Source organism: Trichechus manatus, unplaced genomic scaffold (genome assembly GCF_000243295.1).
Source record: "Trichechus manatus latirostris isolate Lorelei unplaced genomic scaffold, TriManLat1.0 scaffold00048, whole genome shotgun sequence".
Taxonomy (NCBI): Eukaryota; Metazoa; Chordata; class Mammalia; order Sirenia; family Trichechidae; genus Trichechus; species Trichechus manatus.
This window is the reverse complement of record NW_004443984.1, coordinates 10,252,838-10,268,634: the sequence shown is the minus strand read 5'-3', so window position 1 is coordinate 10,268,634 and position 15,797 is coordinate 10,252,838. Positions and strand designations below refer to the sequence as shown.

General features: G+C 52.0%; 1 protein-coding gene across 2 annotated transcripts; it reads left to right on the top strand.

Annotated features, from left to right (window-relative positions):
* The first annotated feature begins 564 nt into the window (after window positions 1-564).
* Window positions 565-13,259, top strand: NBL1 (NBL1, DAN family BMP antagonist). 2 transcript variants are annotated; one of them, XM_004377182.2, is made up of 4 exons: window positions 565-718; window positions 9,313-9,501; window positions 9,600-9,711; window positions 11,673-13,259. In XM_004377182.2, the coding sequence occupies exons 2-4, from the start codon at window positions 9,335-9,337 to the stop codon at window positions 11,934-11,936; spliced, it is 543 nt and encodes a 180-aa protein (XP_004377239.1). In that variant the 5' UTR covers window positions 565-718; window positions 9,313-9,334; the 3' UTR covers window positions 11,937-13,259. The 2 variants fall into 2 exon arrangements, with proteins under 2 accessions (XP_004377239.1, XP_023587787.1); XM_023732019.1 differs by lacking the exon at window positions 565-718 and having other exon boundaries at window positions 9,310-9,501; window positions 9,582-9,711.
* Window positions 13,260-15,797: the final 2,538 nt, after the last annotated feature.

Here is a 15,797-nt window from a genome sequence, read left to right as displayed (position 1 = left end):
CCCGGGCGCCCGCGCTGCCCCCCGAGCCTTTCTGCTCTGTACGTTCCCCCTCCTTTTTGTCCCTTTTATGTTGTCGGTTTGTGTCTCCCGTTCTGTCTCTCTCTGTCACTTCATCTATTTCCGTCCTTCTCTTTGCCTGGGTCTGTCTGTTTCTCCTCTTCTGCCTCCGTTTTCTGTTTCCGTTTGTCTCTGCCTTTTTGTTTTCTCTCCCTTTCTCTCTCACCCTCCGCTTGGCCCCTCTGTGGGAGCTTCGCTCTGTGTCTTTGCATCTCCCTGGCCTCCAGCCCTCCAATTCAGACAATCCCCTAGTGTTGGGGCTCCCAGTTGGGTCCATAATTAGTGTCCTAGGTCAGGTAAAAGAAGCAAGACCGTTCCCCCTACCTCCCTCCTGACTCCCGGCCGGGCGTGGGTCATTCCCGGAGCTCAGTGTGGGGCAGCGGGGAGCCAGCCCTTCCGGGGGCTCAGTTTCCTTGAGAATTCCACCCCCGCGAGGCTGTCTGGACAACTGGGCCCTGCTGCCGGCCACCTGCCCGCCCCTCTCCCTAGGCGGGGCGATTCTGGTCTTTTACAAGCACAGCGAAAGCGGCAGCTGTTTGCCTTGGCGGGGCCAGGGGGTTGGCGGGCATCAGGGGAGAAGGGTACATTTGCAGGATTGCTGAGGCCCTCCCCCAGCTGGAGGCCACCAGCCTGTAACTACGGGAACCCCAGGAAAACAGAGGTCAGGGCTGGAGGCCAAAGACTGGGCATGGGCGGGGTGTGGGGGTGGGAAAGCAATTTGTTAACAAGAAGCCCCTCTGCTTTGTTACTGCCTAAGCCTCCAGCCTCTTGGGACTCCCCCAGATGCTTGGGGCTGCTTAGGCGTCATGTGCCTTTAGTTGAGGCCAAAGAAAAAGCAGAGGCTGGAGCATTTCCTTGGTGACCCCCACCCCTCCCCAGCCACCCCTGCAAGCTGGACCTTTCTCTGCAGGGCCTGGGTGCTAGGGAAATGGGTGGAGGGGGGAGTGGGTGCTCTGCATTAGCCAGAGATAGGGCCATCTTATTTTAAAGTGGAACTTCAGACTGAGTTGACCCCTTCCCCTCACTCCCCACCACCCCAGGGTTGGAGGCTGTGGGGAGCCACCGGAGGCCACAGAGATGCTGGTGAGGGCTGCTGCAGGATTTCTGCTGAGCAGATGTTCACCGGCCCTGTGGCTCATTGCGTGGATTTGTTTTGGAGACTGTTTTTGGTCAGTGGGCTGGAGGGTTTGTGGGTAGGAGGACCATAGCCCCGGTTTTGCGGGGGGAGTGGGCACAGAGGTAGCCAGGGTTGGAACGTGAAGCTGTCTGGTGAAGGCAGGTGGAGTGCCATGGACTTGGCCCTGTGTGGCCCCGTGTCCGCCTCCTGGACAGTTGGTTCAGGCTCTGCCTATTGAGGAAGGAAGGAAGCTGCCCTGTGGTGAAACTGAGGTCCTGGAATCACAGTGACCTTAGCAACAGGTTGGAGCCATTCTCCTCCCAAGGCAATCTGCTAAAATGGACATTCCCAGACAAGCTCCCTGTTTCACAGGGAGGCTTAGGGAGGTGAAGCAAATGGTCAGTGTTTCTGTATTAGACTCTCCAGCTTCTGAGTACTGAGTGGGTGAGTGGATGTCCCCAAGTGTGGGCCCAGGAAACCCTGCTGAGCTAATCTGTGTGAGCAAGGATCCCCGGGCCTGACCCTGCCTTGCCCCTCTGCCAGAGAGACATTTTCAATTGCACCATTTAAGGAAGTCCCTGTATTCCTTCCAAGACCTGCAGCCATTGCCCCACCCTCCCTGATCCCCAAGCCTAGGGCTGTGGCCCCAAATGCCACACCCTCTGTGCCCTGCCACATGGCAGTGCGCACAGCCTGGCAGTGGGCAGAGCCTGTTTTCCTGAAGTTGGGTTTAGAGCGGGCTGGTCTCTCCAAGCCTGGTCCCCAGTTACCTAGGGCTTAGGGTCTGAGTGTGATCTTCCTCTCCGCTCCCACCCTGGCATGCAGTGAGTGTTGGGCAGCGCTCAACAGTTTATAAAACCTTTCCCATCCGTCATCACATTTGCTTGACTTTCACTTTGAGGTTTCCCCTAAATCCAGTTTCATGGGCAGATACAACCCCAGATTTAGATATTCTTAGGACCCACCAGTATCTGGTGGAAGGGAGGGAAGGAAGGGAGGGCTAGGAGGAGATTGTGGGAGGAGGAAGGGAGTGGGTGGAGGCTAGTGAGGATAAGAAGCCCGGGTGTGACTCTAAGCTTGCAATACTGGTAACATTTAGGGAGGACTTGCCCATTACCCGCGCCCTGTCCAAAAGTTACCTTGCACTCTGCAGGTTAATTCTCACAACTGCTCTGTGAGGTAAGGTATTATTATCACTGGTCCCACTTTGCAGATGAGGACATCGAAGCACGGAAAGGTTAAGATGGCTGAGCTAGGATTCGAACCTGGGTCTGTCACAGTCAGTTGTGGCTAATGGAGAAGGAGACCCAGATCCTGCCCTTAGTGTGCGTGTGAGGAGGGGAGTGGGGAGGATGGGGCATGGTGGGAAGGGGGATAGAGATTGGAGAGCATCTAATCTGATAAGTTTGAAAAACTACAGACCACAAACCCCACATGCTTACTGTTGGTATTGCAATGTTACCTAGATGCTGAGTGCACAGGGTGGAAACGTTGGAATATGTTGGGTCTGAACTTGGGGAGAGGCCTCTCTTACTACCAAGGAGTTGCCGGCCCTGTCCTCTCCATCTGCTTTCCCACTGGGCTGGTTGCTGGGAGCAGTAACTGCAGAGGCCTGGGGGGTGTGTGTGTGTGTGTTGAGTGTGTATATAGGCATGTTTTCTCTGTGTGTGTGTGTATAGGCATGTTTATATATGCATATGCTTGTGTACACATGTGTAGAGTATATTATGTGCTTGTAGGGGCACAAGTAAGTGGGTTTGGGGTAGGCCTATTTGTGTATGTGTGTGTCTACCTTGAAAATCCTGGTGTACCAGGCCTTAAGTGACCTTGAGTATTCAGATTTACCCAAAAGAGGAAATGGGGAGTGATTGTTCACTTGTTATACAAAATCGACTCTTTGCTCTACAAAGGGTTTCACAGTGGGTGGGGTCTCCATGAAATTACAGTAACTAGTTTGGTTTGTTTGGGGTCTGGGAGGAGTTGTTCTTGAAATCTTGGCCCCTTCTGTGAGTTTAGCAGCAGATTCCAGGCACTAGAATCCAGGTAGAGGGGCTGGGCGGCCCCCTCAGCAGTGCTGTTATGGGAGACCTTTGTGGGGTGCAGTTTGAGGTGGATAATGCTCCTGACTTGACTGGGCCTCAGAATCATGTAGGAAGCACCTACAGATGCCTGGGCCTCACCCAGCATATCCAGGACTGGGACCTGGGCATCTGAGTTCTTAGCAGGCATTTCAGGGAAGATGCTAAGCTCCAGCAGGGATGGCCCAAAAGGCCTGACCTCGAAGCCTGCATTCTAGCTACCCCACCTCCCTGCCCTTCCTGAGGGACCTTCTGAGTGAAGGCTTCCGAAGAAGCTGCCAAGGCAGGCCTTCTGTGTTTGTTCATTGCCCTCTCCTCTGCCGTGTGGGAGATATGGGGTGGCCACTTCCTTGACCTGTGCCTCAGTTTCCACAGTGCTGAAATGGGTGAGCCAGTGTTGCCCCCTAGGGGACTTCCCTTCGGTGTGGGCACCAGCCTCAGAATGTGTCAGGCAGCTGAGGGACTGGAGGGCTTGGATTTGGGAGTGAACTGTGAGGGTGGGTAAGAAGGTCCTGTGCTTAGGACGCCCTCCTTGAAACTCAAAACAACCCTGTGAGGAAGAATAATGTTACGTTTTTACTGAAGCAACGAGAACCCAAGGGTCTACCCACAGCCACAGGCTTGTCTGCTGCGGAGTCCTGAGTGGGGATTTGAACTCTGGTCCGTTGAGTTCCCAAGCTTCCAACCCAGGCGGTGGCTGAACCCTAGAGTGCTAATAGGAATAAGAGGCACAGTCCACTGGGGCAGGGGCAGGGAAATGGCCCCAGGCCCCTCATCCCCACTCTAGTCTCCTAGGCGTGAGGGGCCTGGGCTGTTTCCTGGATTTCCCGGATATCTTCTTGCCGTTTTTCATCTATAAAGGTAGTGCGGTGGTTAACCAGCTCCTGTCTGGGTCCAAATCTTGGTTCTCCTTTTTACTCATTTTGTAACTTCAAGCAAATCTTTTCCCCTCTGTGTGCCTCAGTTTCTTCATCTTTAAAGGGGAAATAATAGTGTCTATCTCATGGGATTGTTGTAAGGATTAAGTTAAGACATGTAAAAGCATTTGGAACAGTGCCTAGGTCATAGTTAGCTCTTAACTGTGAAGCAGGGGAGGAGAATGAGCTGATATCCATAATTTCCCCTCCCTTCCTTTGCTCAAGGAGCCTTGGTGGCACAGTGGTTAAGTGCTCAGCTGTTAACTGAAAGGTCAGCGATTTGAACCCACCAGCTGTTCTGCGGGAGAAAGATGTGGCAGTCTGCTCCCATGATCAGAGCCTTGGAACCCTGTGGGGGCAGTTCTGCTCTGTCCTGTAGGGTCACTATGAGTCCGAATCGACTCCACGGCAATGGATTTTGGGTTTTCCTTTGCTTATGCAGGCAGTTACCTCAGCCAGGAGCTCCCTCACTTGGTACCCCACCCCCAAGTTGTTATCTAATTGTATACCCTGAAACTCATTCCAACTGGTTGGGGCCTCGACATTATTGGCCCAGTTTATCCTAGATTATGACAGGGACCTGGGTGGTGCAAACAGTTTGTGCTTGCCTGCTAAAGGTTGGTGGTTAGAACCCAGTCAGTGATGCTGTGGAAGAAAGGCCTGGCAATCCACTTCCACAGAGATTACAGCCAAAAAAAAAAACGCTGTGGAGCACAGTTCTACTCTGTAACACATGGGATTCTATAAGCTGGAATCAGCTGGATGGCTTCTTCCTTTTTTTTTTTTTTTTAAATTAAATCCAAAATTAAGAATCTCTGCTCCCCTCCTCCTCCCCCTCCTACTCCCCCACTGACTCCCCTTACTCAGAACAACTGCTAAAAACAGATGACTTCCCCTCTAGGCTCTGAGCTCCTGAGGGGTGTGTAGGGGCTGGGGCCCCAGCTTCCCCCGTCGTCGCCCTCGTCTCTCCCTGCCCTCCTAGAAGGTGCTCATGAAACGTGGGGCAAACCGCAGGGAACTGCATGGCCTAGGGGAAGGGCATTGCTTTGCCTGGACTTGCTGTGAGGCCATGGGACAACCCTCTGCCAAGCAAGGGGTTGGCCTAGCTATCTCTGATTCCCCCTCCTGCCCTGGCATCCAGGGAGTCCCTTGACTTGCTGTGTGACCTTCAGGGTGGGGAGGAAGGGATGAGAATCTGAGGGTGAGGCTCTCAAGTCTCAGGAAGGAAGGTCCAACTGCTGCTTAAAAAGTAGTTAGTTGAGTTGCTGCTTTAAAAAAAAAAGAAGCATTAACCAACAAAAAAATAAAACCTGCTAGCAAAGAGGCCACCTGGCTGTAAGAGGGAGCAGTGTGGGTTCTTTGGGGCTGGGGGTGGAGGGTGGGTGTGTCTTGAATGTAAATGTGTGTGGGAGACTGTGCCTGGCACCTTCCTGCCGCCTGCCCACTCCACCGCCTAACCCTGGCTGTGCTGCCTGCCTAGCCTGTCCCAGGACCTCTAGCTCCCCAGGCTGGGTGGGGTGGGGGCTTCCTCAAGGCCCCCATGGGAAAGAGAACTGACCTTAGTTGGGTGCCTACTGGGTGCTGGGTGCTTAATGTTAATCCTTCTAGTTGCCGTCTAAGGAAGGTACCATGCTCCCCATTTTAGAGTTGAGAAAGATAGGTTCTGAGAGGTGAACTTACTTTCCAGAAGTCACATAGCTCCTAGGTGGGAGGGCTGGGATTCAAAACTAGGGACTCTAGGGTCTTCTGGTGGGAGCCAGGCTGTTTGCTGGAGCTCAGGGCTGCTGGCCAGGGGCAGGGAGCCAAGTAGCAGCCCCAGCCCCTCCTCTGAGGCCCTCGCCAGTACCCTGGGTTTGGGGAGAGGCCTGGCCTGGTGGGTTGGGTTACAGTGCCCCGTCTGTGGGCACTGGTGGCCCTTAACGCTTAACTTTAACCGTATCTTTGCTAGAGAGGGAGGAAGACAAGGGAGGTGGCCTTCTGCCTCAGTTTACCTCATTTCTCCTCAATTCTGGCTACAACCTGTCCTTAATAACCAGTTACCAACCCCTGGGCCAGCAACTCCCCTAAAGAAATCTGTTATGCCATTTCCTGATAAGCCTTGTTATCAGCCTCAACACCAATCTCAGTTCAACTTTAACCTAGTCCTAACCCATAGCCTATGAGTTGGAACCAACTCGATGGCACCTAACAACAACAATGACCCATAGCCTCAATTCTAACCTCTCCTCTAACCCTAATTCCAACTCTGTGTCAGACCTGAAGACTCATCTTGTTTATTCTCTTTACCACCCCAATCTCCATTCCTAATTCTAAGTAAACTTTAAAGTCACTCCCTGCCCTACTTGCCCCTCTGCTTCCCAAGGAAGGATGGTGGGCGCAGTTATAGGACCAAAGTCCCCAGAACTCCCTGAGGCCTACAGGGGGCCAGCCCAGCCTAGGGAGGGCCTGGTGGGCTCTGGCCTTAAGTCAGTCTCCGAGTCTTTTCTGATGTGCAGTGGTCAGACCCTGAAGAGAACCTGTAAGGGTGAGAAAGTCTTCTGGATGCTAAGTTTGTTGAAAATTTGGTTAGGTTGCCAGTTAAGAACAAACCCATTCTAGAAAATTTGGCAACGGATGTCGGTGATGGTTGCACAACATGGTTAACGTAACTGATGTCACTAAACTGTACTTGTGAAAAACGTTAAATTGGCAAATGTTGTGTTATATATATAATTACAACAACAACAAAAACTAAAAAAAGAACAAACCCATTCTACTTTGTTAGAATGTGGTTCCATGGAAAACATGGGCTTTGCTGTCGATCTTGTGAGCTGGACCGGAAATGTGTGGGTGAGCCTGGACCATGCCGTAAGCTCATTTGGGATGGGGCGGACTGTCTGACCACCTCCAGCTGCGCTCCCCTTTCCACTCCTCCCCACTGGGCTGGGAGCAGGAGTCATCTAAGCATTGGGATCTGGTGAGGTGGTACATCTAGGCTTCTGGAGACCTCCTGCAGGGAGAAGGGGTAGGAGCTGAGGGGGACGTGCTGGATGGAGAGAACCCATGGAAGTCACAGCCCTGCAGGCTGGCCTGCACCCTCCCTGGGAGCTGAGCTGAGCCAGCTCCACCAGGGTTTTCCCTTCAAGAGCAGTAGGCAGGACCCCCCTCCATTCCTCCCTGACCTTTACCAAGTACCTACCTCTACTATCCCTATTTTAGTGCTGGGCTTCTGTACGACCAGTGGGACCCTCAGCTCCCTCTTCCAGATTTAGCTTCACCTAGGCCCTTATGGTTGGCAGTTCGACTCCACCAGGCACTCCTTGGAAACCATATGGGGCAGTTCTGCTCTGCCCTATGGGTCACTATGGTCGGAATCAACTCGATGGCAACGGGTTTTTTAAGGCCCTTCCGGAGACTCTCCCAAGACACAGAATCCCAGCCTGTCTGAGCTGGAATGGTCCCTCGGGATCTTCTCATCCAGTGGGTCCCAAACCTGGCTGAGCAATAGGACCACCTGGGAAGCTTGTTAAAAATGCAGAATCTCGCCTCATCCTAGAACTTTCACTCCTTAAGTCTTCAGGGAATTCTGGTGATTCTGAAGCTGGTTTGCAAACTACTGGTCTAGTGCAGCCCACTCATTTTACAGGCAGGGAAGCAGGCCTGAGTGTCCAGGGCCACAGCTGCCAGTGGCAGGAGTCAGGAAGTGGTGGACTCCCAACTCCCAGTTCGGTGCCTTCCCCAGTGTCCTCTCTGTTGAGGGTTGAGACCCCGTGCTGGCGTTGCCCTCATTTCTGAGTCTCTGAAGTCCCACTACCCTAAAGTTTTTGAGGAGGGGAAGTGAGAGAAACCTACAAAGGATGAAGTTGGGGAACATTGGGCAAGAGTCATTCCCCTCTGAGAGGAATCTTTTAGACATAGACTCTGTCCTGCAGCACCATCTTCTGGCCCATTCTGATATTAGTGTCTTGCTCCATCGTTCTGTGGCAGGGAATTTACAGATGGTCGGTGCTTGGCTCTGATTGGCTCCTACTTGGCTCTGGTTAGGATGGGACTGATGGGGGGATAATGATGTAGATGTCAGAGCCCTAGTGGGCTCAGGGCTCTGGTGGGACATCCTAGAAAAAATATCATGTGGTCTGGGTTAGTTTTTTCACCTGAGCTCCAGCCAGCCAAGGAGGCACAAGTATTTGCTGCAACGTGAAGACGGAGGTTAGTTTCCCCTACGTCAGGATGCTAACAACTGGCAGTGCCTTGCCCCAGATGTGCTGGAGTCAGCTCTCGAGGGTAGACATTGCGTGGACAGGTTTTTTCTCTTTCCCTGGAGGACGCACAACATTGAAGTGAGAGGGATCTTGTTGTTCAACACTCACCACGTGCTTGAAAACTTAGTGTCTTATTTAATAATCTCAGCAGTCCTTTGCTATATGCAATATCACCATTACTGTTTTCTAGATGAAGAAACTGAGGGCAGAGATAAAAAGTAACTTGCTCAAAGTTATATTTTGTTGTTGTTAGTTGCTGTCGAGTTGGCTCCGACTCATACAACCTTATGGATAACAGAATGAAATGTTCCCTGGTCCTGTGCCATCTTCATGATTGTTGCTATGTTTGAGTCTATTTCATTAAAGGTTTTCCTTGTTTTCACCAACACTCTACCAACCATGATGTCCTGTTCTAGACTGGTCTTTCGTGATGACATATTCAAAGTAAGCGAGCCAAAGTCTTGCCGTCGTTGCTTCTAAGGAGCATCTGGTTATATTTTTTCTAAGACTGATTTTTTTTGGTCTTCTGGCAGTCCATGATATATTCAATATTCTTCACCAGCACTACAGTTCAAATACATCAGTTCTTCTGTCTTTTTCATTGTCCAGCTTCTGCATGCATATGAGGCAATTGAAAAGGCCCTCTACTGAGTGCTTTTCATGTAATATCTCATTTAATTTTCATGATGCCCATCAAATGCGGGTACTACTAACAACCCCATTTTCGAGGTACAGAGAGGATGAATAACTTGTCCAAGGTTATACTTGGCTACTAAGTGGTAGAGCTGGGATTTGAACCCAGGCAGTCAGGCGCTAGAGCCCGTGCTTGTAACCCCTCCTGCTCCACTGCCCAGCCTCCTGGGCCTTGTGGGGCTTCACCTGCCACCTGTGCTCAGTTCTAGGACTCTGGAGGCCACAGGCACAATGCTTCGGGTCCTGGTGGGGGCTGTCCTCCCTGCCATGCTGCTGGCCGCCCCGCCGCCTATCAACAAGCTGGCACTGTTCCCGGACAAGAGTGCCTGGTGTGAGGCCAAGAACATCACCCAGATCGTGGGCCACAGCGGCTGTGAGGCCAAGTCTATCCAGAACAGGTGGGGTCTGGGGGTGGGGGTGGGGGGAGCGAGGACCAGAGCTGTCCATCCCTGCCTCCCCCACAGTGACACAGGCACAGTGACCTCTCCTCCCACAGGGCGTGCCTAGGACAGTGCTTCAGCTACAGCGTCCCCAACACCTTCCCGCAGTCCACAGAGTCCCTGGTGCACTGTGACTCCTGTATGCCGGCCCAGTCCATGTGGGAGATTGTGAGTACCATCTGCCTCGCTCCGCCCCACCTCTGCCCAGAGCCCTGGCCTTTCTCCCTAGGGTGCTGTACGTCAGCAGATGGCTGCAGGCAGGCACTTAGTAAGGCTCTACTATGTGGAGGGTCCTGGGCTTGTGCTGAGAATACAGATGTGGTGCTTGCCGCACAATGGCTCACAAGTCTGACCCCAACATGTCAGGTCAAGGGATCTTCCTGAAGCTCTGTTCCAATGTCAGTCCTCTGCTGAAATCCTTTCACTCAGTGGCTCCCATTGTTACAGCTTGAGACCAAAATCCTTGCCCTTTCCCCCAGGCCCGTCGTAGTTGTTCGCCATCTTTCCAGCTTCACCTTGCCTCCCACCCTTCTCACTGGCTCATCTTGACACCAGCTTACCTCCATTCAGCCCCTTCTCAGCTGGTTCCTACCACGGGGCCTTTGCACAGGTTCTTGTCTGCTTGGAATAGCTTTCTTCTCCTCTTCATCTAGTTAACTTCTATTCATTCCTCAGCTCTTGGCTCAAGTGTCATTTTCTCGGGGTCCCTTTCCAGATCCCCCTGACAAGATCAGATCCCCTTCTGCGGGCTCTCAGAGCACTGTGTGCCTCTGCCTTGAGCATTTGTCTCACACCTGTACTTAAGTGATTTTGATGAGCATCTTTCCCTCCCCACTAGACTCTTGAGTTCCCTGATGAGCCATGCTTGTCCTTGTGTCCCCAGAGCTGGCACATCCTAGGTGCTCTATGAATGCACATGGGAGGAAGAAAGGAAAGAAGGAAGGGAGGGAGAAAGGAAAGAAGGACAATTAGAAGTGTGACAAATAGGGGAAGAGCAAGATGCTAAGGAATTCATACAAGCTGTCTTAGTCATCTAGGGCTGCTATAACAGAAATACCACAAGTGGATGGTTTTAATGAAGAGAAGTTTATTTCCTCCCAAAGTAGGCTAAAAGTCCAAATTCAGGGCTTCAGCTCCAGGGGAAGGCTTTTTCTCTCTGTCGGCCTTCTTCTTTTCCGTGTTCCCCTGGACTAGGAGCTTCTCTGTGCAGGGACCCCAGTCCAAAGGATGCGCTCTGCTTTCTTGATGGTATGAGGTCTCCAATTCTGCTTGCTTCCCTTTCCTTTTATCTCTTAAGAGATAAAAGGTGGTGCAGGCCACACCCCAGGGAAACTCCCTTTACATTGGATCAGGGATGTGACCTGGGTAAAGGTGGTGTTACAATGCTACCCTAATCCTCTTTAACATAAAATTAAAATCACAAAATGGAGGCTAACCACACAATTCTGAGAATCATGACCCAGCCAAATTGATATACACATTTTTTGGGGAACATAATTCAAACCATGACACAAGGCAAACTTCAGCTGAGTCAGGGGTCTGCAATGGGGTTCTTTTGAGGAAGTCATATCTGAGCTCAGACCCAAAGGTTGAGTAGAGGTTAACCAGGCAAAGTTTGGGGCAGGTGGCAGGGGGATGGTTTGGGTGAGAACCTTCCAAGCAGAGGAAACAGCATGTGCAAAGTCTCAAGCCCAGAGTTGGAGGGAGTGGTGCAAGGTTAAGAGTGGAGAGGTTGGCCAGGAGCAGCCTGACGGTCCTGGGTGGCCTTAGGAAGGAATCAGGATTTTTCTCCTAAATGCAGTTGGTAGCACTGAGGGAACTTTTAAGCAGAGGTAGGCCACAATTGGATTTTTTTCCCCTGGGGTACCCTCTGGCTGCTGTGGGAGGTGGATAGGAAGGTGGCAGGACTGACCTGAGGAGACGAATCAGGTGGCTTCTGCAGGGGCTCAATCTTCTGTCTTTCCCACTTGCTGAATGGACCCACAGAGCTCACTGGGGCATCCCAGGTGAGCTCTGGGACTCTGGGGTCTCTGAGATTCTTGATCCTATGAAGTACTCTTACCCTTAGGGCCTTCCTGCCCTGAACAGGCCTTTGGAAACACCCTTCCCCCTCTCTCTCACACTCCCAGGTGACCTTGGAGTGCCCCGGCCATGAGGAGGTGCCCCGGGTGGACAAGCTGGTGGAGAAGATCCTGCACTGCAGCTGCCAGGCGTGCGGCAAGGAGCCCAGCCACGAGGGCCTGAGTGTCTACATGCAGGGCGAGGACGGGCCAGGCACCCAGCCTGGCACCCACCCACACCACCACCCTCACCCCCATCCTGGTGGGCAGACCCCTGAGCCCGAGGATCCTCCGGGGGTCCCCCATACTGAGGAAGAGGGGGCTGAGGACTAAGGCCTCCAACTCTTCCTCCCCTCTCATCCCCCTGTGGAATATTGGGTCTCACCCTCTGGGGAAGAGTGGGGGGGAGGCTGAAGCCTCCCTGTGGCACCAGATGGACTTGGATTCAGACTTGGACTTGGAATGTTACCCGGTTGCCATGGAGATCTGAAGGGGAGGGTTTGGAGCCAAGCTGCACATTTTAATGTATTCAAGAGTGGGGGGAGGAAGCAGAGGTCTTCAGAGTTCTTTATTGGAGGGGGCGCCTCTTCCTTTCTGCCTCCTAGAGATATGCCCTTGGGAGGGGGTGGAAGTTGGCAAAGCTGCTGAGGTGAAGGTGAGGCCATCCAAGTTGGGGGGAGGTGCCAGGCCAAGACCCCACTGCCTCTGGGTGGGGCAGGGCCCCTGGGGGTGCAGATGATGGAGCTGGGTCCTGGAGTGGAGGGTGGGCACACTGCCAGCAGCAGCCTTAAGGGGAGTCTGGGTCCAGGCTAGGAAGACCGTTGGCAGAAGCAGGAAGCTCCAGTGCCACAGGTTTCCCAAAGGGCTCCCCTCCCCATCCCAGGGAAGCTTCTCTCCAGTGACACTGAAGTGGAGTGGTTTGGGAGTCAGGCCTGGGCAGGACCCTGTCGACTCTTTGGCTCGAGCTGGGAGCCAGGCTCCCTGGGCCTCTCCGTGGCTTCCTTGACTTGCCTGTGGTCAGGAATGATGGGAGGTGGGGGAAAGGAGAGGCCTTTCTGGGCCGAGGGAGGGGGAATGAGCCCCAATCCATCACCAGTGAAGAACATCTTTCCCTCCTCTCCCTCTTAGAGATCTTAGCTCCTTCCTCTGTACCCCAAGTTCTAGGCCCTTAGAAAGCTGATGGAGCCAGCCCCACTCTCTTGGGGGAGCTATTTCTAAATATCTGATGGGGGAGGAGGGGGAGGTCCCCTTACCCAGAGGTTCCAAGGAGGAGCTTTGCCTGCCATCCTGGGTGGGCAGACTCAAGAAACCCCCAGGGAAAAGGAGGAAAGAGGGCTTTTTAGGGTGGCCACTTGGGGCTCTCTCTGGTGCCCTACTTCCACCTGCCCCTCCCCTCAGCTGCACTTTAACCCTAGAGGGGGTGCAGGGACCTGGGGGAAGGGCAGGCTGGCCTGGAAGACAGCCCCTCAGTACCCGGTACCCGGAACTGCTTGTGTCTGCTCTTCTGTTCCCAAGGTGGCCGCCAGACTCCCCAAGTCCCCTGCCTAGGGGTGCTCTGGCCCTCACGGCTTTTACGACAAGAGCTTCTGGAGCTTGTAAGCAGTAGATTGTCTCTTGGACTGACCCTGAGTCTTCTTATGAATAAATTCCTTCAGTGCCTGTGTTCTCTTCCTCATTAGCCGGCTCTGCTGACCTGGGCTTCTCGGAGGTTCCCTTGGCCGGGCCTGGGGGGGAGGGGTCAGGCTACAGAGTCCCAGATGTACCCACCAGGCTCAGCCCCCACAGCCTTCCCTGCATCCCGGGAACCCTCTCATTTCCCCGCCATATGGTGCATCCCAGCTCCTGCTGCACTGTCTCCCAACTCCCCACCTCTATCCTTGAGTGCTTGTTTTTTGGTCTCGCACACACTTCATGGCTGGTCTCCAGAACTAGGCTGCCCTCCTGATTTTGACCCTTGGTCCCTTGGACTTGCCTCATGCCATCTCTCTTCACCCTTATGGTGACCCAGCATCAGCACTTGCCTGGGCCCCAGGAGAAGGGGAATTGGCAAAACCCTTGGTTCAAATTAACATGAGGTCCTTGCTATAGGGGGCTGTGTGAAGCACTTTTTACATAAATTAATGTGCTGAATCCTCACCACCACCACCCTCTGATGGAAATACTGCCTCACTTTATAGGTGGCGCATCTGAAGTAGAAAAACCCGTTGCTGTCGAGTCGATTCTGACTCATGGTGACCCTATAGGACAGTAGAACTGCCACATAGGGTTTCCAAGGAGCAGCTGGTGGATTCGAATTGCTGACCTTTTGGTTAGCAGCTGCAGCTCTTAACCACTGCACCACCAGGGCTCCTTCTGAGGTACCAAGGGATTAAGTAATTCACCCAGGGTCATACAGTTAAGAAATGTCAGCGTCAGAACTCGAACCTAGGCTTAGAGCCCAAAGCCTTAATCACCGCTCTCGGTATAACCTTAGTAAAAAATAAACCAGTTGTGGCAGAGTGGATTCCGACTCATGGCGACCCCATGTGTTGCAAAGTACAGTATCCACCCCCCCCCCACGAGGTTTACCTTTCCACGGTTTCAGTTACCTGTGATCAGCCGAGGTCTGAAAATATTAAATGAGTAGTGTGATGAAATCTCACGCCTTCCCACTCCATCCTGCCCAGGGACTATATTCACATAACTTTTATTACAGTATATTGTTATAATTGTTCTATTTTATTGTAAGTTATTGTTGTTAATCTCTTACTGTGCATAATTTATAAATTAAACTTCATCATAGGTATGTATGTCTAGGTCAAAACAGTATATAGTATATGTAGGGGGTTTGGTACTATCCGTTTTTTTCAGGCATCCTCATGAAGTTGACCTGGGTCCCCCTAATTCTGCACCTCACAGGGCTGGTGTTGGTGAAGGCTATGACCCCCTTTCTTCCTCGCACACATTGCTGTATCTATCATATAAAGGCAATTTTCTAATCCATGGGAAACTTCTATTTTGCAAACGAGGAAACAGCGCCTTTATGCCATGGGTGTGATTTGGCCAGTCCGGGAAGTAGGAAGGGAGCACTGGTGACACAGTGGTTAAGTGCTCACTGCTAACCAAAAGGTAGGCAAACCTACTAGCTACTCCACGGAAGAAAGATGTAGCAGTTTGCTTTGATAAAAATTATAGCCTTGGAAACCCTATAGGGCAGTTCTTTATTCTGTAGGGTCGCTATGATTCAATGGCAACGGGTTTCGGTGTTTTTTTTTTTTTGTCTCTGCATGCAGAAGGTATACTTCTCTCCAGCCCATTTTCCCAAGATGGAAGGAGGAGAGAGAGGCTAATGACGAGCAGAGGTGACTCTCATGGTCCAGGCGTGATGCTGGGGTCAGAGTTAAGAAGAGGCAGTGGATTGGACAGGTGGGGCCACAGGAAGAGGCGGAGCCACAAGGAATGGCGCTGATGATTGGATGTAGGAGCCCAGGGAAAGGGAGGAGCCAGATTTGAGAGATAAGAGGCAATTAAAAAAAACAAAACAAAAAAATCACAGCTAGTTGTACAGACTTGCGAATTGGCTGGGATGTGGGGTCAGTGACTTCCGATTTTTCTCTCCACCAAGCTCAAACTGAACCACCAAGAGGCCCCTGGGGGGTGGGGTGGGGGGAAATACGGGCCGCCAAACAATTGTGGACGGACTTAAATGTTTACAAAGGATTAATACTGGGACGCAGCACTGTGAACGCAGACCCTTCTTCAGATAGCAGGGAATTAGTACCGGCTTCTCAACCTTGTTTGACTATATGGCGCCAACTCCCAACTAGTTATCTTCCCCTACTCCAAACCTGTAGGCAAATCCGGTCGGTCTGGGTTCAAATCCTGACTTGGCCACATCCTAGCTTTGTCGTTTTGAGCAAGCCACTAAAGACCTCTGAGGCTCAGGTTCCTCATCTGTAAAATGGGGAATAATAATTACACCTACTTCACCCCCAAGGTCTTGGTGAGCATTACGTGAGTCAATGCACGTAGAGTGCTTGAAGAGTGCCTGGTGTGTAGTAAATTCATGCTAAATGTCAGCTATCATTATCATTATTATTGAGGATGAACGCTTGGCCCATAACTGCTGGTGGTTGGGCTGATAGTTTTGTTCATTTATTCATTCATTGAGCAGCTATTTATTATTAATAAGTTATATACAACTTATACAATTAT

What these genes read in the sequence shown, in the direction of transcription:
- NBL1 (XM_023732019.1), top strand. Translation starts at nt 9,335, where the DNA reads ATGCTTCGGGTCCTGGTGGGGGCTGTCCTCCCTGCCATGCTGCTGGCC. An exon ending in GCCAAGTCTATCCAGAACAG is followed by an intron (nt 9,502 to 9,581) that starts GTGGGGTCTGGG and finishes ACACAGGCACAG; the next exon opens with TGACCTCTCCTCCCACAGGG. An exon ending in CCCAGTCCATGTGGGAGATT is followed by an intron (nt 9,712 to 11,672) that starts GTGAGTACCATC and finishes TCACACTCCCAG; the next exon opens with GTGACCTTGGAGTGCCCCGG.